At 39.2% G+C, this 23,581-nt stretch overlaps 2 protein-coding genes across 3 annotated transcripts; both read right to left on the bottom strand.

Annotated features, from left to right (window-relative positions):
• Nucleotides 1–2,959: 2,959 nt before the first annotated feature.
• Nucleotides 2,960–4,035, bottom strand: LOC126726722 (eukaryotic translation initiation factor 3 subunit E-like). The gene is made up of 3 exons (XM_050432065.1): nucleotides 3,822–4,035; nucleotides 3,413–3,550; nucleotides 2,960–3,299 (listed from the first exon to the last, which is right to left on the bottom strand). The coding sequence occupies exons 1-3, from the start codon at nucleotides 3,908–3,910 to the stop codon at nucleotides 3,191–3,193; spliced, it is 336 nt and encodes a 111-aa protein (XP_050288022.1). The 5' UTR covers nucleotides 3,911–4,035; the 3' UTR covers nucleotides 2,960–3,190.
• Nucleotides 4,036–4,572: 537 nt separating this feature from the next.
• LOC126726723 (nibrin homolog) lies at nucleotides 4,573–5,966 on the bottom strand. 2 transcript variants are annotated; one of them, XM_050432066.1, is made up of 2 exons: nucleotides 5,433–5,966; nucleotides 4,573–5,028 (listed from the first exon to the last, which is right to left on the bottom strand). In XM_050432066.1, exons 1-2 carry the CDS (start codon nucleotides 5,697–5,699, stop codon nucleotides 4,963–4,965), a joined length of 333 nt encoding a protein of 110 aa, XP_050288023.1. In that variant the 5' UTR covers nucleotides 5,700–5,966; the 3' UTR covers nucleotides 4,573–4,962. The 2 variants fall into 2 exon arrangements, with proteins under 2 accessions (XP_050288023.1, XP_050288024.1); XM_050432067.1 differs by having other exon boundaries at nucleotides 4,573–4,868; nucleotides 5,433–5,962.
• Between the last annotated feature and the right edge of the window lie 17,615 nt (nucleotides 5,967–23,581).

Here is a 23,581-nt window from a genome sequence, read left to right as displayed (position 1 = left end):
CCATATAGGCTTGGACATGTTCATATGCGTGACTAGACCCTCCCACATCATGTGTATGGGTGGCGCCCAACACTTCGGTGTTGTCTAAATCATCAACCGCATTGCATGGTTGAGTATTGTAGGGCAAAGGCGTGGCATCGGTAAAGGAAGGATGCATGTCAAGCGGCGATGAGTGTGGCTCTTCCACCCCATTGCCATGCTATGAACTTGCACCAACATGGAACCCAATAGCCTCAACAGTTACATACAAGTCAGACACTATGAACTGAGGGGTCCGCTTAATCATTGTCTACAGCATGTCCACGTCAGCATTGCAATCCAACGGATTTGAGTTGTAGACAACCTGAGTATTCACAAGTGGCTAAGGGGCACAGTACACAATGGATATCTTATGTGACTCCCTATCCAACCCTAGAGCTTCCATTATCTTCCAGTGCATTTTTCTCAAGTGTGTTCCGCATTTCAACTCAATGAATTTCTGCTTCACTGACTCGCGTCTATAGAACAGCCCATGCAAGTCATGGAAATACTGCTCCCCATCGTAGTAAACGTAGAAGCAATGACGACCCATGGCAGACTTGGATAAGGACAATTAATTATGGTTATCATGCAGAAGATAGGGGGTTGTGTTAATGCAACAATAATTAATCTTTACGCACATGAACATACAGTAAAACTTTTACAGACGCACTATAATGATATCCTAAGTATTCTTAACAGACTTGATTCGTTTGTACACAAACATTGGCCTTTCAGGGGAGATGTGCCACAACAAAGAATCTAAAAGTCACCAAAGTTGTAGCACACTTGGTGAGGATGCAACAGTGAGGAGGAAAATGCCAACACGGTCAAACGAACTTGTTCAACTCTCAAGCTTTCTTTTTCAAAACCCATACATTGTAGCTTTTCAGAACTGAAAGAGCCATACAATTTAAACCTATGATTGCTTGTTACATCCTTGTTGATACCTATGGATGATTGCATATATCATCATCATAGGAATTCACCCTACAATGTTTATATATATATATATATATGTGTGTGTGTGTGTGTGTGTATGTGTGTGTATACAGTGTCACTATCACACACACACACACATATATATATATATATATATATAGGATTTTGCTAATGGGGCACACAGTAATTAATTTGAGTTGGAAAAAAATTTATTAGGAATTGAAAAAGTATTGACAGTTTTTTCAATTCCCAACAAAATGTTTCAAAAAATGGATGCCTTGATGTGTGCTCTAAGGGCACACATTATATATAAACATAACTATATGTATGTATATATATATATATATATATATGATCATATATGGGTAGGTAGGTTTGTTTATATATAGATATATCTACACAGATATATATATATATATATATATATGTGTGTGTGCGTATACATATACATCTAATCATATCTGGGTAGGTAGGTTTGTCTATATATAGATATATATAAACACACATATTGTCAGAATCATACAATTTAAGGTAATCACATTTATACTAGAAGTGCCAATCCAAGTGTAATCACGGTTTTTCCAGAAGTCAAGATATACCTGTCAGGGGAGATGTGCCACACCAAAGAAGAAGGGGACCACAACTATAGCTCTCTTGGTGAGGATGCAATAGTGAGTAGGAAAATGGCAACACGGTCAAACGAACTTCTTCACCTCTTAGGCTTTTGTTTTAGAACCCACACACTGAAGCTGTTTAGCACAGAAAGAGCTAGACACGTGCATGGGTTTTGATATGTGGGTATGGGTAGTGAATCATAACTCAATATTCACGTAGTTGAGTTACTTAAAAACTCAACTTCTAAGTGGCTGAGTTACATTTACAGAAATCTATTGATTGATGTGATGGCAATTCAGAACCTCGGGAATTTAAGAATAGAGTTACTAATAACTTGATTATTATGAAATCGAGTTATGAGTTATCAACATGCATAACTCGACTTCTAAAAAATCGAGTTTCTCTTCCCATGTTATCTATAAAAACCCAGACCCACTCCGCTAGTAAGAAGGTATGCATCCACTATTCTGGTGCAAGAACTTCCCACCATTGCGTGTGTGTAGAGTGGGATGGGACATACCTATGTTGTGTTTAACGGTTGTGTTCTAGGCATATATGACAGTTGGCTAGATGCGAGCAGACAAGTTCATAAGTTTCCAAACGCCAATCACAAATCATATAAAGATCGAAGGGAAGTAGAAGCCGCATACATGAAGTATTTGAATTGTAATGGTATGGACGTGCAGGGTGATGCATCCGCATTGTGGGCAACTCCGAACATGTCAACCTCCATTGTACCGAGCAGTTCTCCAAGCAAAGGAACCAACTACGATAGTGGAGACATTAGGAACACCTTGTTGAGGTATCAGTTGGAAGTTGCCATTGAGGAGCGTGACCACACAAGGAGGATTGCAACCTTGAGTGCGAACATGTTGAATGAAGTGGTGGCCCATGTTGTGGGGGATGACGAAGTCAATGCACCCACAAGTCAACGTAAGGGTAAATGAATGCAAAAGTATGACTTCTTGTTGTGGTATTCAATAAGATATGTATATATGCCAAGTAACTAGTTTCGTGTGTGTGGTTTAACTAGAAGTGTCATCGTTAGCAAGTTATGTTTGACTGGCAGATATGTATATATGGGAAGTAACCTCATTATTTTTGTTTTAGCACTACCTCGGTGCATTATTCGGTCCGCTTTGGTCCTATTCAGTCTAGTAGGGTGTCAAACGGCCCCTCCCTCCCCCTCAATCCAAATGGATCATAAATTCTACCTAAAGTACAAGTAGGGTGCCAAAGCAAAGTGCAAACCACTTCTGGTGCTTTGTCCTGATTGACAAATATCTTATCTCATTATTATGATCTATTATTTCTGCCCAAAAGGAAAAAATTTGCAAGGGAAGAATGTAGAGATAATTTATCACAACGACTCAGTCAATAACTGTTAGAAGTAAACAAAAAGATCAACATTTCTTCAAATTTGAACGAGTTAACAACAAAGCTTTGTGAACCAAAACATAATTATCTTGCCAAAATTTATAACCTAATTTGTCTATAATTCTGAGTATTTGAATTGCTCACTAGAATTGCACTAATTGGAAACTATCCCTTAACCAAATGAAACAAAATTCCAGACAAATTGCAAATAGGAACGTACAACTTCCTGGAAACTTCACTAGTAAACTAAACGAGCAATTTGTGCCTTAGCATGTTCCAGAAGTTGGCTAACCAACTTGTAAGTTCGGCCTGAAAGTGCCTTCGTGTGGTCAATTAGCTGCTCATACCTGTAAAGGTGAAAATAATGGAACGAATTTAATGAATAGAATCTGAGAGAATGGTGGACAAAATAACAGTTCCTCAAGATAATTATGCATAAAGTAAAATATCTATTATTTACACCTTGGGATGATTGGGTTCCATAACCACAATCCCTGATTCTGAGTCAATCTTGGCATCAAGCTTTGAACCCCAGATAAGATTCACAATCCATCTCTCAGCTACCTCATAATTTAAATTCAATTTCTCAGCAAGCACTCTGCAAATACAAATGAAACATTGGCAACTCTGAGATAGTGCCAAAAAATGAGAAAGAAAAGTATGTGCATGTGTATCATAGTTATTTAATTTAATGGACAAAAATTTAAATGAAGATTTTTTGTCTTTCAAAAATTAATGAACTAAAAATCAAAGTATGTGCAAAAAATTCAACTCTGAGTTATTTAATTTAATGAACAAAAAATGATCCAGACAGTGCCAAGAAACATTGATCAGAATTAATAAATGAAGATTTTGTCTTTCAAATTCACCTGTGTATCATATCCTTTCCCAAGTGAACTAATAAAAGTATGTGCACGTGCAATTTTGGCAGCTTCTTCAATTTGATCGCAGGTAGCATCCCTCCCGTAAGCAATATTGTCTCTTATACTCAAACTTAGCAAAGCAGGTTCCTAGGTAAGTAGTCCAATTTGGCTTCTTAGCCATTCTAGTTTCAGGTTCTTAATATTTTCCCCAACCAAAAGAACTCCTGCACCACAGAATATTAAAACCATTGGAATATGCAAGCATACTGTGGATTTCAATGGGACCTTGCTGAGATATCATATGCAACATTGTAAGAGGAGAGGTATGTGACCACTGTACCCCACACAAAACATGCACACACCCCAAATAAATACAAAAAAAGAAGGAAATTAAAAATTACGACCATCATACCTAATGTAGGATCATAAAACCGCTCCATAAGTGGGATAATATTGCTTTTTCCAGAGCCATTTCTACCAACAAGTGCCACTGCTTTCTGGTATGGGTAGTGAGGTAAAACCCACTCAAAATAGGGATTTCAAGACGAGACAGATAGCTGAAATATACATTCCTAAACTCGAAATTTCCTTGCACTGAACCTGGGGAAGTTCCATCTTGATTAACTGCAGAGGATGATCGGCTTATCATCTCAAAAAGTCTATAAGCAGCAATTCGCCCCTGGTCAAATAAATAGAAGTTTGTTGCAGCTTGATTCGGCCCACTAATAAAGACATAAAAATGACATGTAACAAAAACTGTAGAAATGATCATCACAACCAAGAAAAAAAAATTTGAGAAAGACTTACAGGCCACTTAAAATTATAGCAAATAGAGCTGTTATAATCTCACCACCATGAGGGGTAATTCAGTTTAGCTAGAATATACCATATACCATATCTAAGGCATGGAGGGGTCATTCAGTTTAGCTAGAATATTAAGCATTTCTCACCTTCTTGTTGTTAAATAAGTCCTCTGCAATAGCTTCCATTTGCTTTCGCTCTTTCTCTTCTTTTACAGACTCAACCATTTCCTCATTCCCATCATTGGAATCTCTGTCATCATGGAACAAAAAGTTAAATGGATACATTATGCTCACACAATGATTCAAACACCACAGAAATCAGAATAAGATTAGAGACATAAATCTTACTTATATGAGTGCTTCGAAAATGGAATTAGATTGTTGAAGCTATTACCAGATTGAGTATTTGTCTGCCATTGCATTCCAAAAACCAATAGACCTCTAAATTAGGCATTTTATAAGCTCAGGTTCGAACCTGGGTAAGGTCCTCTCAACTACTGTAGCAAAAAACAATTACTTATATATATACTTGTAGAAATAAGACAAGAAATTTGATGCATTTCAGGGAATGGCCAATTACATTTTTCAACATGAATTCCTAGCCTAAAATTTCAACTTTAATCAATTGAGTTATTAATCAGATCGAGTAAGCACTAGACAATTTCAGAGTTAACAAATTATTATCCAAATGCCACATGACGAAATCAAGAGAAAAGGATAAATGGATATTTCCTCCAAAAAGCCAAAAGTGATTATTCTAATGTGTAACTCCATTGCATGGTATTGGCAGGAATAAAAATACCGAGGTCATCACCTTTCTGAAGCGTTTGAAATTTAGAACTCCATTGTTGGTGGTTGTACTGAAGCGAGAAGGTATGTTCGTATCTCGCACAACTAAAAGTTGTTCACAAAGTATATCTGAATTTCCGCATTCAGACTCGTCAACCTTGTCTAGTTTGACTGTAATACCACAACTAACATCTCTGTAGCTTGTACCACAGATATCCTTTGATTTGATGGCAGCATGATCCATGACTGTTTCAGTTTCGCTCACAAATTTAACGGCTTCTTCAGAAACCATGGATATTTAAGCTTCGCTCACAACTTTAATGACTTCATCTTTGCTCACAAATTTAATGGGTTCTTCAGAAGCCATGGATGTTTCAGCTTTGCTCACAACTTTAATGTTCTCATCAGTGCAGACTGTGACATTTTCCTGAATTGATGTGGCCGTTTCCCCCTCTAAATCAGAATCTGCTACCACCGTTTCGTCTGTGGAGCATGAAGATGAAACAAGTACTGCAAAATGGCAAAGATTGAACTACATTACTTTGGTGTAGGAAAGAAATACGCAATTTGATTGTAATCTAAAAGATCAAGTATAAATACAAAGAGGAATGGTTTTGATTTGATCTACAATTTTGCAATGTACAGAACTTAGCTACAGTTCCTAATTAAATACAACCATAATAACTAATTGGCCAATGCAGCAAAACCATGTGGCTTGTTGGCAACACACTTGGTTGTGTATAGTTACAACCTAGGATGCATGAACATAGCCACGACTATGTCCGGATGCTAAAACGGGTACGACATAGCGACTAAATCAATTTCTGAAAAATTATAACATGAAACGGCCGGTACGACATGCTAAATGAAATGTCAGTGCTTCCTAGAACACAACTTACAAGACCACATGATTGAATTTAATTAGGAAACCTAAGCTATAGTATTTAAGTAACTGTACATAAGTTTTTACCTTTTGCAAGTCAATCAGTTAATCTCCCAATAGAATCATACCACACCCAAACACCAAAAATCCTAATTCTAGACTTCTTAGTGGACTAAATTGCCATGTTGTAAATACTAAAAAGCAATAATTACATAAGAAGAGCAAGAATACAATGAATTATAATGAACCTGCATATTTGAAGGCCAAATCGGAAATGCAAGCGACAATGGGTTCGGATATTTCCATACCATTTCTTTTCGCTGAAAAACAAAACGAAACATTTCTGAATTTCAGTTTCCAAAAAAAAAAAAAAAAAAAAAAAAAAAGAAGAAAAGAAAAAAAAGGTACCTTTGGCTTCAGCAATAGAGATGGTGGAGAGGCAACTTGGTTAATCAAACTTGAGATATAGGAAACTCGTAACCCATCATCCATAAAAGTGAAAGGCGTGTTTCCATCCCAACCCTCCAAGCTGTGTTCAACCTGTCAGACAATATTTCGACATATCCGATATCAGAAAAGCCTTGAGAAAAGCAAAAAATGCAACCTGTGGAGTTAAGATGGTTCAAACCTGCAAGAACTTACAATAAAACGACAAAATGGTAATTTGCAGTTATATGAGGTAAGAGCGAAATACACAATAGACAAGTGTATAGCTTATCATAAGTGATGGATGTGGTTATATTACATTTTAACAATTCCTTGTTAGTGTATTCAGTTACACATGCATAAGGCCATATACCCAAACTCCATCCATCCATAATTGGACCATACTAGCAATGAAAAAGGGTTGGTGATTAAAATGAAGTCTACCAGGCCAAACCATCTCTTCTGATAGACATATTTCAAAATCCCAACTACTTAAGGCTGATACATGAGTCCTTTTAGCCATTCAGCTAAATCCATGTGTTTCCTCACTTTATCTACACATGCTTTGTTTGGTCACCACGGGAAACTGGGATATCATTGACCAACCTTGTCAAGGTTATGGGTAAACTTGGTGTGCTTATTTGCAGATGTGACAATTATCTAAAGTGTCAAAAACCGTTCTGGGGGAATGTAAATATCTAACATAATATCACAAAAAGTGTCACCAACAGAAAAAGGACCAACTGTAAAATTTAAGTAATGTGTGTTCTAACTTAAAGATTACGATATTTAAGTGATTGCCAATACCGAAGGTAAATGTCATTACTAAAATCACTTTTACCTGAAGTTTTTTCGGATGGCTGGTAAGTGACCAACCTAACCTTGTATTCTTTTTTAAATTGAAATGACTATCAGTCCAAAAGGAATCAAAGAAGGTCCTAACCCAGTATACTTTTCCTGGGATTGTTGATGTGACATAAATCAACCTAAAAAGTTTTGGAATGTATGACAGAAAAACAAGTACCTCTTCAACTTGCAACCTAGTTGAAGCTTCAGACCCTTCTATGATGTGGCCTTCCCCATTTTGTTGCAATTCTTCAACTGAGCTCTTACTGGCATCTGATCGTGCAGCATCCTCCTCATGAGATAATGATAAGTGTTGAGATTCAAAGACAGCCTACAGAATATCTTCAGCACCATCCAGGTTTTCAGTAGTAGAATCCCTGTTAATCAATTTAAGTCCCTCTTCCCTCAGGCTTGGTGAAGATGAAAGGACTTCAGTTAGTTTAAATTCAATCTTTCTCCACTTATACTGAGGCTGCGAATCATGCAAGCCCAAGCTAAAACTTACACTTGGCATGCCATTCTTCAAAATCTGCTCTTCAGTTGATTTTGAACTATATGTTTGTCTTCACTGATACATCTCCCCAAGGAGTCTTCATTTTGACACTATGAAATGCGTGATTTGTAGCCTGCTGCACCAAAGTACCTTCCATTTCTTCCACCAAAACAGCACAAGGAAGCTCAAATGTAGAATCTCTTAAAGTTGCATCTGAATCTTCAAAAGGACCAGATCCCCTAACCATTGCAAATTAGCACCTGTTAATTGCTTGAGATCACCACAGAGATCACTATCAAGTTTACTGTCTTCAAACACCAATTTGGTAGATTCTCCACCACCACGCTCCATGACAGCCTTCTCAATTGAAACATCCGTTCTTGTATCAGCACTATCATGCAACAGATTATACCCCACTTGTTTTGGAAGTTCAAGCAAATCTTCAAAGGCAAATTGCCATAGAGATAAATGATCTATCAAAGACAATTCCTACTCTTTGATAATTCTGTCACTTTCTAGCAAAGTGTGTGTAGCTGCATCCTTAGGAACCTGATATGTCTCTTTTACTGCTGACACAGCATTTCCATCTCAGCTCTCTGGCTTCATCTGTCTTCTCCACTTCAGTCAGTCTTCACCAGTCTTTCCTGATTAAGAAAAGGACATACTGCAATACCTCTTTCTTTATATGCAAATCATTTTCACTTTGTAATTGCTTAATTGCCTCTTCTAAAGTAGCCTGTAGCAATGACAATCAACTTGCACGTCAGAATATAATATCAAATCAAATTCCAGGAAATTACCTAACATAATGTGGCATATCTGCCTCATCTCCCTTTGGAGCCTCTGTTGTTCTCAGCTTCCACTAAAATGGATTGCATACCAACATATAAGAAAAAATGCTAAGTTGTAAACCATGAAAAGATAGTAGAAGCAAAGCAAGAAAAATCGAAGGATTGTGAATACATGGATAATTGCAAAAGGAGTAAGCACACACCTTTTTACATATTCAATGATCTTTTCGTTTCCGCCCATATGCCCTCACAGGTCTAATCTTACCTAGTTTCATCAGACACAATAGCATAATTAAATTAACATATTCAATCGAATGCACAGTATAAGTAGCTCAAGAAGATGGGAAGTGTAGACAAATTACATACCATCACCGGTACCACAATTGGGAGTTTGCGCAGGAGGGCGTCGTGATCTCCGTAAACCCTCCATTGGCTCAATGTCCTCAGCCGGTATTTGCTCAATCTGTACAGCCTCTTCGTGGGGGGGTTGGAGATGAAGTTGCCATGGTAGGCTCCACATGCATTAGAGGTGGGGTGGGCATGCCTGGTGTGGGGACAAATATGCATCCACCATCATGGGTAGATCCACTGAAAACTAGGGGAAACATACGAGGAGGATCCTTATAGTCCATGCTAGCACCACGGGACATAGTCTGGGATGGAACAATGTCCTCATGACCGGCGGTGTGGGATGGCCCAATACCAGCATTAGACGTGCATCGTGGTGTCTTGCTGCCGTCGTCAACAGTACCCAATCATCTTGAAGCCATGACTCTTTTGCACCCGAGTCATCCCCTTCCTCATAGATGGGTTCTAGCTCGAGTGTACGGCCACGAGCAGCTTGACCACCTCCACGACGTCCACACCCTTGAGACCAACTACTTCGCCCCCACGACCCGAGGCCTGTGTACCAATGTCAGATGCTTCCGCGAGCGCATCCGCCAATTTAAGCTGGCCCAACTCCTCCACAAGCTCTAGTGTTAGCTTAAAGTCATTGTGCATGTCGGAACCTTCGTCGCACCTCTGTATAGACCTAAGCATTGTCCGAACCTGCAAAACAAAGGCGTCGTAAACTCACATATCCCCTTTTATGTTTGAAAATGTGGATATATTCATATCACTTATGGACGTGTGCCTAAAATAATGAATGTGAGTGAATGTGAAACAATATTTTTCGAAAACTAAAATCTTACAATATTTTTCAAAAAATAAAATCTTACAGGTGCAGCCTTTTGTAACACGTGGCAATTGTCTTTATTGTAAATGCTACTTAGACATGACTTTAAGCTATTATGGGTACCACAGATGATGTTACAAATAACAAAACTACTTGTTTGAGCCAAAATAAATTAGAAGATCCAAAATGAAATAACTCTAAACTTAAAATGTCAAAAGTACTGTAGTGAATAATCCAGTTCTCTCTTTAGACCCCTAAATACATCAAACCGCAGGTGAGTATCAGCATCATGGTTAACAACATTCGAAACATACAAGTGAGCAACAAAACAACTAAACCTTACAATTCATATGCTTTCTCAAGAGTCAAGTCATTCCAAGTCCTTTCCAATGTCTTCCTCAAATCCCAAGCAAGGATGTATCCTTACAACTTTTTAATATAAGGCAAGACAAATATTTTATAAGAATTACATCCAAGTTACATTTACGGTAACTGTTAGAAAATTATAGTACTTGACAACTTTTTTCCATAATGTAACCATCAACATATTACAGATATCAAGGTGATTTGGAATTTGGATACTACAAATTCACTTATTTTCTCAAACCTTAAATCATAGTATTTATTTACTTTAAAATATAATGAAAGATAAACTCATAGAAATTATGATGTTACAAATTATTGTGAAGTTTTGCATGCATGACAAACCTGCTGAAGATATTTAATCAAACAATGATTTCAACAAAAGGGAAGGAATTGTTGCCACGCCATGATTTCCCAATATGCAAACTCTACTGTTATGTATCGCCTTGTGCTGTGATCATACCACCTTTTGTAGTCAACAAGGTACGTCGTATCACCGTCCAAGAGAGGGGCAGTGTGAACCAGTTGCCCTTGGTTGGCCCATTGCTGAATATGGGCACGATGTTCGGCCGGCCAGTCCCTGTCCCATTTACCTTGGAGGGATATTCTGTGAAGGTCGGTCGACATATCCACGACAAGTGGAACCAGTTGCTTCATCCCAAATTGACGGAAAACTCGCTCAAGATGATGCCCCTCCACTATCCAAAAGTAGATCAATGGCACCTCGGCCCTCCAGATATGCTACCCAGTGGTGCAATACGCAGGTAGAGAGCCCAACACATGCGTGTACAACTCCCATACAATCTACATAAGTGGATTGTTAGTTTAGTGATTATGTGAAGATGGATGGTTGTCATTTGCCATGGAAGTTAAGAGTATTTAAACACAAGCAGGTTTATGACAACTCCAACCTTCCCCCCAACGAAGTACACTAGAAAAATGCTACCATGCAACTAGTTAACCGAGTCATGTTCAAGTTGCATATAAATTTGCACACTCAATACAGGCTTTTCAAGCATAGCAAGTCATCCATATCAGAGATGAAGTTGTGCAGAACCAATCACTGAGGAGACCTCAATATTAGGAAATTATAATTGTGATATATAAGATACAAAAACTAATTAGTAGTCCTTGAATATTGGAGACCATTGACAAAAGCATAGAATTATTACAATATACTAATACTAGCAAAAACAGTAGATAAATTGGTATAAGTTGCTGCTAAACCTTTTGTTTATAATTATTTCATTTATTTCTTTATGTTCAGAAATTCTAGACATATTTCAAACTCTCTGAACACTGCATATAGTTTAGTCTTTTTCATCCCCTAAAGACTATACTTACATCCTCTGCTAAAAATTTAAACCTCTTGCCTTCATTCCTACAACAATCCAAGAATTGAAACAAAAATAAAAATAAAAACGTGGTCATGCAATTGAGGGAAACAAAAATAAAAACCTCAAAGTGTGGTGAAATAAATGTGGCCATGCAATTGAGGACGTAAATTAACCAAATACCTGCTTCACCTGTAGAGTAGACAGCGACGTCTGGTACGCAAGGACATGTGTGGCATGCTCAGCAGTGCTCTTTGGCCCGCTCCACCAAGCAAACATGGGGTTTCAACAAATGTAGGTTAGTGAACTTTCGTGTGATGAACTATCAACAATGTAGGATAATCCTGTAATGAAATAGAACTACCAAACTGTTATGGACCGTTTAGAATTGGGGTGCACTATCAACAATGTGGGAATTGGAGAATAAATTTAAGTTAAGAATTGGGGTGAAGGTTTTTCCATTATTTGGGTTACAAGTGACCCAAAAGTCTTGATAAAGACTAGTTTTTGGTTTGGCACTTTGACCATAGATTTTAAAGTTAAGTGCCCAATAAAGAAAGTTTGATTTGCAAACAAGATTTTTGAATTCAACTGTATTGCTTAAAAAAAAATATCCACCGTGTTGGAATATCATGATATTATGCTTTGCAAATGCAGGTAATTTGTGCCAATAGAAATTTTTTGGCTAAATTTAATGGAAAAGAATCAAAAGATACAAGTATACTTCACATCCATATACTTAAGTATCTAAGCATTGATAAGTTTCGTTTGTTTGTTAGTTTGGCATATTTTTCATTATATCAAAGACAAAAATGAAATATAACAACGGTACACATAAATAATTATTCCTAACAAACACTTGGCTTGAATAATGAGAACTCAATGAACGTACCTAATGGCAAGGGGCCCTGAGTGCACTGGTGGTAAAGGCGGCCTCGCAATTGGGCATATTCATGGGAACCTTGAAGAGGCCCACAGTTGCATTAACAACAGTGCACCTTCAATCTGCATTGCATCCTTCTTCGATGCACTACAAAGGTGCCTGTAGAGCCAGGCCAATGCTCCACTATTCCAATTATACTGTCTCGCATTACTGATTGGGTTAAGTAACTACAGAGGAAAGAGTGAGACCCGGTCCGCCGACTTGTCCATGAACAACAAGGCCCCCATCCAAACAAGTATGTGGTAGCGGGCATGTTACCGCATGACTTCGTCATCGGCGTCCGCAGCTAGGGTAGTGGTAAACCGTGTATCAAGCCACTTGTATCTTATCCTCGCCCCAGCAAGGATAGACTTGTTTGAGTTCGGTATTGCGGGCGAAGGTTCATGGCCCAACAAATCTCGATACACCACGTTCCATTGCATGTCTGTCTTCCCAGTGACAAGCAACTCATTCATCGAAATCCCCAACATCACCTCTATATCTTGCAAAGTGATACCCATTTCTCCATGGGGTAAGTGGAATGTGTGCGTCTTCGAACGCCACTGCTCGACCAAGGCCGTGATCAAGGCATGGTCGATCTCCATATCAGGAACCTTGAATAACCCAGTCAAACCTACCACATCTATATATTGCATGATACATGGGTCTAGCCCACCCTGCGGCAGTACACATTTACAACGTTGAACCTTTACGATGCCAGGCACCTCTTGCACACAAACAAGCATTATGTTAGGTAGTGCACACGAGATAATTATAAAATGGAGATGTATTAATAATACAACTACATACCTCGTTCGCAGCGCGGCTCCAAAGCAAAGTTGACTGATGATCCGGCTACCGGGTCGGGTAGCATCGGCAAGTCCAGGCTCCACTCTATTTAGTGCTTGCATATCTGACATGGTAGCAAATAGATTGTTAGCAATTATGAAGGATTCACTCTATGACAAGTAAACCACAATTAATATAAAATAAAAGCATGGATACAGTAAGACATATTATGAGCCCAACAAGATTGTCAACATGTCATCAAGTTAATGAACCAATTAACAAATCATATAATCTTTGGCTTCAACTCAAGTACTCAACTAGATAGCACAATTGTCTCCAAAAAGATGTAGAGTTTGTATAGGCTATGAAAGTTCAAAAACGTGTACAAAACACCTTTGAACGTTTAGACCCCAAAAAAAAAACAACTTAACCAACTCAAGCAATATGTCAAACAACTAGTGTGCGGAAACTTAACACATGCTATAATATGAAATTGGTTAAACAACTATCTAAGCCATAACAAAATAAAACCACAGCAGATAAAATAAAGGCAAAGATAGAGAGGAAGGAAGATGCAAACACAAAGACAACACACGATGTGTTATCGAAGAGGAAACCGAAGTCCTCGGCGAAAAACCTCTCCGCCGCCCTCCAAGCGGTAATCAATCCACTAGAAAATACAGTTGGGATACAAGGACAGCAATAGACCCTCCAAGCCTAATCTACCCAGTGCACCTAAGCCCTCCAAGCTTCTTGCTCCAACGAGGTTGCGCCGAACCTTTTTCTTTTCTAGCTTCCCGGATTCCGCTACTAGACCGTAGCATCAACCAATGAAGATTGGCTCCTTCCTAACTGCTTCCCAGAACTCCAAACGACTGTCTCACAGAGATGATGATGGTGAGAACTAGGTTTGGTATAATGCCTCTCAAGGATTTGACAATGGACAGGAAGAGAGTAAGGGAATTTGAAGAGACTCTAAGGTATAGATTGTGGGTGAAGCAATCTGGTTTTTCTTTAGGGTTTCTCTCTCAAAATTCTCTCTGGAAGCTCTCTTTCAATCGTGGGTTAAAGGGGTATTTATACTGGAGTGGGAGAGGAATGTGAAACGTCAGGTTTTACAAAACAGGGGTGGCTCGCGGCTTGACCTCGCGGCTTGACCAAGTCGCGAGATCCAGTCGCGAGTTAACCATATGGCCAGTTGTCCTGTTTTGTCCTGTAGTGCTCCAGCTAGCATGACTGTTCATCTTCCAGCATGCTTGGCACGTGTGCAGCTTCTGGCAGCTTGCAGCCGCGAGTCCACCCGCGAGTCTCTGTTTTCTTGCACACTCTTGAGCAAACTTCACTCTATCTCACTCACTACCCTTACAACAAACCCACCTAAATACAGGGTTACTAAATGCTGAATTACAAGCAAATTTGGCACGGAATAAAGCCAATTAGATGGTTGAATAAATTCAACCTTAAAATCTCCCCCTTTGGCTATTCCGTGACAAAACCCTAAAACAGACTCTAGACTTAACATGTGAGTTGGGAACAGTTGAACAAAACTCACTCACACCTAACTCTAGAAGCTGTGAAGCACTTGAATCATATGAACATAATACTCCTGAAACACAACAATACACCATGATCATTGTAAGCAGAAAACTATAAATGCATATGAAACAGGCAATATGTGATCAAGCAAAGATGGAGTTAATAAACAAACCATGGCTTGATCAACCAAATGAACACCACAAGGTAGTGATCACAGTGCTCATTCACACTTGGAATGAACACAAGGACATACAAGTTAACAAGCACAAGGCAAGACACTTGTATGCTCAACACTCAACCAATGCATAGCACACAAGGCATATGCATCTAGGAACAATCCTACAAGGGCACAAGAGTGACAGTACATAAACCAAAATGCAGAACATTTAGATTAAAGTACTGATTTCACCATAGCATAAAGGCTGCATTAAGCAAGGTACATACCATAAAGCCTACAAACTATGCATAAAACATTAACCCTAAAAGCTTACAAAAGCACATGGGTACAAAACAAAAGCATCCTGAATAACAGTTTACAAAACACAATATATCAACTTAAAGAAAACAAATGAAACTGAAAAAGAAAGTAAAGACATTCCCCCTTAAGTAATATTCTCCCCCTTTGATAATGCCCATCACTCCCCCTTTTTGTCATGGAATAGGCTAGTCATCCTCTTCCAGCTTTCTCTGAATTTGATCCAATTGAGCTTGAAGAGAAGTAAGCTTCATATCCCATCGAGTGCTGTGATGGTGTAGAGAAGCTGTGAGTCCAGACACCTTTGTGTTCAACTCGTGGACAGAGGAAACAATGCGACCAAGTTTCTCATCTAGGGAGAGAGTGCTAAACTGAGAGTCACTGTGAGATGCAGACGATTCTGGTTTGGCTCTCTTCCGACTATGTCCAACGCTTGCATTGAATGTACGCATGTTGATTGGACTTGGTTTGGGGAGAGGAGTTTCATCAGCCGTTGGATAAATTCCCTTGAGCTTCAAGATCCGTGAAATAAGACTGCAGAAAGGAACACATATCCGAGACTCATTTCGAAGAACCGTTTTGCGCAGAACATGAAAGATATGAGCACAGATGTCTATTTCCTCATCAGAGATTAGATCATGAAAAAACAAAGCACGTCCGAGGTTCATATACCCAGTGCTTGATAAAGGGTACAAATTGTGAAACATCACAATTATAAGCACTCTCAGCTTTGGAGAAAGGGAGGAAACACTGATGGATTTGCCATTGGGTGAGAACTCCAAGTCTTGACCAAGACTTTCTTTGAGAAGCTCCTCATCAGGACAGAGATCATCATAGACCGGTGAATGTCGGAAAATGGGTCTGTTGATGTGAAGAATTTCTGCCAGATATGTGGGAGAGACAGAAAAGCTCTTGTTCCGAACCCAGCACTTAAGTTCATCTCCTTCCACAATTGCGTTAGCATAAAATTCTTTTACTAACTCTTCATACACGTCATCCGGATCAGATAGCAGGTAATTCCAATCCTTGTGAGCAAACCATTTCGGAATGTCAGTGTCATGAAGTGAGGACTGATCCAAGGCTCTTTCTAGTAATGGTGTGGCATGTAGAAAGAAATTCTCATAAGATTGATAGGCTGCATAAGATCTGAACTTGTTGGGATCGAATCTCCTTGAGGAAGAGCGAGTCCCCTTTGGCTGAGGTGGATAATCATCAACATCAATTACTGGTTCCTTCCCTTTGGAACTACCTCCTTTCACAGCAGCTTTCTTGAAAGGCGACATGACTAGTCTGCATTGTGAACAAAGGAAATGACAGAACACAATCCAACAAACTAAATTAGCAGTGGGTTAGTGGAATTTTAGGGACAATGAAGAAACCCTAATAGCTGGATGAGAATGGTCAGAAAATAGCAATGACGGACACCAAAGGCCCAAATTTGAACTACACAGTATAGGGAGACCAAATACAACCACATAATCAGCTGAAAAGGGACCAAATTTAACAACACATCAACAAGATACCACACAGGATCATAGTGAAACATGATATCAACAGCAGATCAGACAAAAATAGCTAACCCTAGCTAAACACATGATGAAGAACATAGCCACCAACATAAACTAGCTCAAACACAGAAACACAAGCATCCAAGCGAAGCTAGAACATAGAATAATAGTTGAGCTAAAAACCCATCACAAAATCACAATCAAATGTGAATGAACCAGAGGGAAAACCATAACAACAAGTAAAATAGAGTGCAGGACAGAAAACCATACCTGTTAGTCGACGATTTTGAGCTGAAAAGAGACAAGTATTGGAGATCGAAAATGGAGGCACGGTGACAATGTGTAAGAGCAGATGAGAAAGAAAATGAACAGTCACAAAAAGATCGAGGGAAAAATAAAAAGTTTGAAAATTGCCCCTGTTTATCCAAGACACGCGATTTTCGCGACTGAAACGAGTCGCCAAAAAGTCGCCAGATCAAGCCGCCAAAACACTCAAGGACAAAAAGTTGAAAAATTTTTCTAAATGTTTTTCGCGACTGGAAGGTCTACTCGCGAGTGAGTCGCGAGCTGAGCCGCGAAAATCTCTGAGTGAACCTCGCGACTGGACCTTCCACTCGCGAACAAGTCGCCAAAAATGACCAGCGAAGATGCGACTGCGTCTCGCGACTTGACATACCCGCGACTGAGCCGCCAAAACAGGGCAAAACTGGATTTTTGAAAATTTTCAGATTTTTAACAAAATACTTTCCAAAAACACCTAAAACACTCAAAAATCTTTTTGTGCTTGAATTAACAAAGATTGAGCATGTGAGAACATATTTCAACAAGTACAATCACACAAATGAATATGGCATTTATTGAACATAAACTTGTGTGTTGTGTGTGGATATCAACAATGAGATAGTCCTTCGCCTAATGTGAAGCTTCAATGATCAATTCAACCAAGGCATACACAATTAGCACTAGATCATGTGACCCATCTTAATTATAGAAATATGTATATATGACCTCCCACACAACTTGATAACATAACTTGGAGCTTATCATTTGACTCCACTTTCAATCATAACATTTGATCTTTTTGATCTTTTGAGGCAATCATCTCTCATTGTGAGAGAGATATATAACATTTCCCTTTGAAGAACAGGCCTTTGGCCTTTTTGAATGAACATTCACTTTTAATATAAGGTCGCTTACCCTTTTTCCTAGTCAAATACTAGAATGTGCGACAGGCTTTTGCAGCTCAATATCTCTTTTCATTTGGAGATTTACATTTGGTGAGCTCTTTTTAGCAAAAACAAACATAAAAAGTGGGAAGATATATAGACACAAGTCTATGCATGTCTCAAGATCAACATAACCATTCACTAATCATTCATGACAAGTTTGAAGATCTATTTACAACAATCATATAGAATTCAAGATTTTTCCCACAGTGATATAAGTGCATGAAAACAAGCAATGCTCGAAAATGCACAAAGCCATTAGCACAAAGGTACAAGGCAAAACAAGTTTTGAGACAAAACTCAACAAAGTCAATCAAGCTTTTTGATTTTCTAATTTTTATGTGATTTTTGGATTTTTGACACAAGAAACAAAAATGATTGAACAAACATAAAAAGAAGCAACAGTATTCACAAATGTACAAACAAACAAGAAACATGTTGCACAAAAAGCTAATCAGAAAGGTGTGTGCCCCAACACAGACAGATATATCATATTATAAATAAGTGAAGCACACAACACACAAGAGAGTCAAGGAATTGTACCAACACCAATGGTCTTACGGAGTGATTCAAACCGTGGACCATCGAGAGGCTTGGTGAAGATATCCGCCTTTTGATTGTCGGTGTGTATGAACTCAAGACACACAACTCTTTCCTCTACCAAATCCCGAATGAAATGGTAACGTATCTCTATGTGTTTGGATTTTGAATGCTGAACAGGATTTTTGGAAAGATTGATGGCACTGGTGTTGTCGCAGAAGACACACATCGTTTCTTAAGGAATTCCATAGTCATGAAGTAATTTCTTCATCCAAAGAAGCTGAGTGCAGCAACTTCCAGCAGCAATGTATTCTGCTTCTGCAGTAGATAGAGACACTGAATTCTGCTTCTTGCTCATCCACGAAACAAGATTGTTACCAAGATAAAAACAGCCGCCTGAAGTGCTTTTCCGATCGTCTACACTGCCAGCCCAGTCAGCATCTGAATACCCAGCAAGACGAGCATTTGAGTCTTTTGAATACCACAGACCATAGTTTGCAGTACCATTCACATATCGAATGATTCGTTTAGCAGCAGTCAGATGAGATTCCTTCGGATTAGCTTGGTACCTAGCACAAACGCCCACACTGAAAGCAATGTCCGGTCTACTGGCTGTAAGGTAGAGCAAACTTCCTATGATGCTCCTATACAATGTGGGACTTACTTCAACTCCCGACGAATCCACATTCAGTTTAGTGGAAGAGCTCATGGGAGTGGAGGCATGTTTTTTGGAGTCTAGTCCAAACTTCTTGACAATGTTTCTGGCATACTTCTCTTGAGATACAAATATACCCTCCTTCTGTTGTTTGACTTGAAGACCTAAGAAGAATGTGAGCTCCCCCACCATGCTCATCTCAAACTCCTTCTTCATCTCCTCAGAAAATTCAGTAGCACGATCTTCGATAGTTGCCCCAAACACTATGTCATTAACATAGACTTGTGCCACGAGGAGATAATCTTCATCATTTTTGACAAATAGAGTTCGATCGGCGTACCCTCTCTTGAAACCTCTATCTAGAAGATAATGTGTAAGACGATCGTACCAGGCTCTAGGCGCTTGTTTTAAACCATAAAGTGCTTTCTTCAATCTTAATACATGATCTGGGAAATGAGGATCCTCAAATCCTTTTGGTTGCTCAACAAATACTTCTTCATTTAGATACCCATTCAGAAAAGCGCACTTAACATCCATTTGATAAAGCTTGAAATTCAAAGTGCACGCAATGGACATGAGGATTCGAATGGATTCGAGTCTTGCCACCGGAGCAAATGATTCATCAAAATCCACTCCTTCTACTTGTGTGTATCCTTGAGCCACTAACCGAGACTTGTTTCGAATTATCTCTCCATCTTCATCAGTTTTGTTTTTAAAAATCCACTTTGTGCCTATAACATGAACGTTCTCGGGCCGTGGAGCAAGTTCCCACACATCATTCCTCACAAACTGATTCAGCTCTTCATGCATTGACTCAACCCAATTCTCATCTTGAAGAGCCTCTTCAACCCTTTTTGGTTCAAACTGTGCAAGATAACAGTGATATGTTACATGATTGGCTAGCAGAATATTTCCTTTCCGGAGGCGAAGACCGTCGTCAAGTGATCCTATGATATTACTTTCCGGATGATTCTTGACAACTCTTGAAGATGGCCTTTTTGAAGTGGAAACTTCATCACTACGAGAGATAGGAGGATGAACTTCTGGAGGAGTAAGAGGACTTGAAGTTCTAGACATCGATCTCGTTTCCATTCTTGAGTTGATGGGAGTCGATTCTACTTCTGGTATAGGTTCTTCACCTTCTATATCCAGAGCTTCTACCTCAACATCAGGCTCTTCGGTGCTCGGCCCTTCTACATCATCAATCATTTCCACCTTAGGTAAGGCATCATCAATCTTAACATTTATGGATTCCATCACAACCTTTGTTCTCTTGTTAAACACTCTATACGCTCGACTTGTAGTAGAGTAGCCAAGAAAAATACCCTCATCACTTCTTGCATCAAACTTCCCAAGATTTTCTCGATCATTTAAGATATAGCATTTACTTCCAAAAACCCGGAAATACTTCACTTTAGGCTTCTTCCCATTCCATATCTCATATGCAGTCTTCTTTGTACCAATTCGAAAGAAAATCCTATTTCCAATGTGACACGAGGTGTTGACAGCTTCTCCCCAAAATTTTTGAGGTATTTGCTTGTTAAGCAACATGACTCTCGCCATCTCCTGAATCACACGATTTTTTCTCTCTACCACTCCATTTTGTTGTGGAGTTTTGGGAGCTGAAAACTCTCTTTTAATTCCATTCTTCTCACAGAAGGACTCGAATCTTGCATTCTCAAATTCCCTTCCATGATCACTTCTAACTTTGGCTATTGGTATCCCCTTTTCGTTTTGTAGTTTCTTGCACAGAATCTCCAACCTCTCACAAGCTTCTGATTTTTCTCTAAGGAATTCAACCCAAGTGTATCTTGAGTAGTCATCCACAATGACCATAATGTATCTCTTCCCCCCTAGGCTTTCAGTTCTGGTGGGCCCCATCAGATCAACATGAAGTAACTCCAAGCACCGAGAGGTGGCTATCACATTTACCTTGTGATAACTTGCCTTAGTTTGCTTCCCCATTTGACATGCACCACAAACGGTCTTCTTCACTTTTCCAAACTTAGGAAGTCCCTCGACTGCTTCAAGTTTGGAGACTTTTGCTACTTGTTTGAAGTTGGCATGCCCAAATCTGTGATGCCACAGCTCCAACATATCCACCCGAGCACTTCTACACGATATTGGTGCCGTGGGAACTATTCCATAACAATTATCTGTAGTCCGATTTCCTTCCAAAACCTGAATCCCCTCTTCATTGATGATCAAACATCCTTTCTTAGAAAATTGTACCAGGAAATCGTCATCACAAATTTGAGTGATGCTCAGCAAATTCGCCTTCAGCCCTTTTATGAACAGCACATCTTTCAACAGAGGCAAACCGGGTATCTCAATGGTTCCTTTGCCTAGGACTTGAGCATGGCTTCCATCACCAAAGGTCACATAGTCACCAACCTTTTCTTTGAGTGACTTAAACAGTGACTTATCCCCTGTCATATGGCGAGAACACCCATTGTCAAGATACCACAAACATGCATTAAACACCTTCAATGAGGTATGCACAAATAGGTTCACATGTGACAGACATTCTTGACCTTCAAACACACACTCATCATCAGTTTTCATGCTTCTTTTAGATTGATTTTTCATTTTCAAATTCTCAATCATCTCACACAACATTCTATTCTTTCTTTTATATTTCTTAATCAATGTTTTAGACTCAGATATGCTACTGTGTAAGACAAGATTCTGATTTTCAAGATATTCCAGCATGTGAACAATAACTCTAGCATGTTTCTTAGTTTTTAATAACTCTACAAGATCATCAGTAAGACACCTTTCAGACATATGTATAGAGTCATCTTCACAAACACTTAAGCTACAATTCAGCATGGTATAATCCAAAACAACAATCACAACTCAGGAGTCTAGGATCACACTTAGGTAATAAAACCACAACAAGTGTACCTGCTCTGATACCAATTGAAAGTTCAAAAACGTGTACAAAACACCTTTGAACGTTTAGACCCCCAAAAAAAAACAACTTAACCAACTCAAGTAATATGTCAAACAACTAGTGTGCGGAAACTTAACACATGCTATAATATGAAATTGGTTAAACAACTATCTAAGCCATAACAAAATAAAACCACAGCAGATAAAATAAAGGCAAAGATAGAGAAGAAGGAAGATGCAAACACAAAGACAACACGCGATGTGTTATCGAAGAGGAAACCGAAGTCCTCGGCGAAAAACCTCTCCGCCGCCCTCCAAGCGGTAATCAATCCACTAGAAAATACAGTTGGGATACAAGGACAGCAATAGACCCTCCAAGCCTAATCTACCCAGTGCACCTAAGCCCTCCAAGCTTCTTGCTCCAACGAGGTTGCGCCGAACCTTTTTCTTTTCTAGCTTCCCGGATTCCGCTACTAGACCGTAGCATCAACCAATGAAGATTGGCTCCTTCCTAACTGCTTCCCAGAACTCCAAACGACTGTCTCACAGAGATGATGATGGTGAGAACCAGGTTTGGTATAATGCCTCTCAAGGATTTGACAATGGACAGGAAGAGAGTAAGGGAATTTGAAGAGACTCTAAGGTATAGATTGTGGGTGAAGCAATTTGGTTTTTCTTTAGGGTTTCTCTCTCAAAATTCTCTCTGGAAGCTCTCTTTCAATCGTGGGTTAAAGGGGTATTTATACTGGAGTGGGAGAGGAATGTGAAACGTCAGGTTTTACAAAACAGGGGTGGCTCGCGGCTTGACCTCGCGGCTTGACCAAGTCGCGAGATCCAGTCGCGAGTTAACCGTATGGCCAGTTGTCCTGTTTTGTCCTGTAGTGCTCCAGCTAGCATGACTGTTCATCTTCCAGCATGCTTGGCACGTGTGCAGCTTCTGGCGGCTTGCAGCCGCGAGTCCACCCGCGAGTCCCAGTCGCGAGTCTCTGTTTTCTTGCACACTCTTAAGCAAACTTCACTCTATCTCACTCACTACCCTTACAACAAACCCACCTAAATACAGGGTTATTAAATGCTGAATTACAAGCAAATTTGGCACGGAATAAAGCCAATTAGATAGTTGAATAAATTCAACCTTACAGGCTACAAGTGCTCAACTAGATAGCAACACTTATTAGTCATATTTGCTTAGTATAGTTCATCCAAAAAATGTTTCTCGAAGTTCAATGATAAAAGGTATAAAAGGTCCAGCCAAACAAGTCCAGTATGAATGTAGAAATGTTGTGGTATGATAAAGTCTTTAGATTTAGACTTC

The sequence above is a fragment of the Quercus robur genome, chromosome 5 (genome assembly GCF_932294415.1).
Source record: "Quercus robur chromosome 5, dhQueRobu3.1, whole genome shotgun sequence".
Taxonomy (NCBI): Eukaryota; Viridiplantae; Streptophyta; class Magnoliopsida; order Fagales; family Fagaceae; genus Quercus; species Quercus robur.
The sequence above is the reverse complement of the archived record's forward strand: the minus strand, read 5'-3'. Positions and strand labels throughout refer to the sequence as shown.

Bases quoted from the DNA above. Each gene is read 5' to 3' on its own strand.
- LOC126726723 (XM_050432066.1), bottom strand. From the start codon at position 5,699: ATGGTTTCTGAAGAAGCCGTTAAATTTGTGAGCGAAACTGAAACAGTC. The intron at 5,029-5,432 runs GTGATGACCTCG...ATGCAATGGCAG, and splicing joins ATTTCAAACGCTTCAGAAAG to ACAAATACTCAATCTGGTAA.
- LOC126726722 (XM_050432065.1), bottom strand. From the start codon at position 3,910: ATGCTACCTGCGATCAAATTGAAGAAGCTGCCAAAATTGCACGTGCAC. The intron at 3,551-3,821 runs GTGAATTTGAAA...TTGTATTTGCAG, and splicing joins GGAAAGGATATGATACACAG to AGTGCTTGCTGAGAAATTGA. The intron at 3,300-3,412 runs GTAAATAATAGA...TCACCTTTACAG, and splicing joins GAACCCAATCATCCCAAGGT to GTATGAGCAGCTAATTGACC.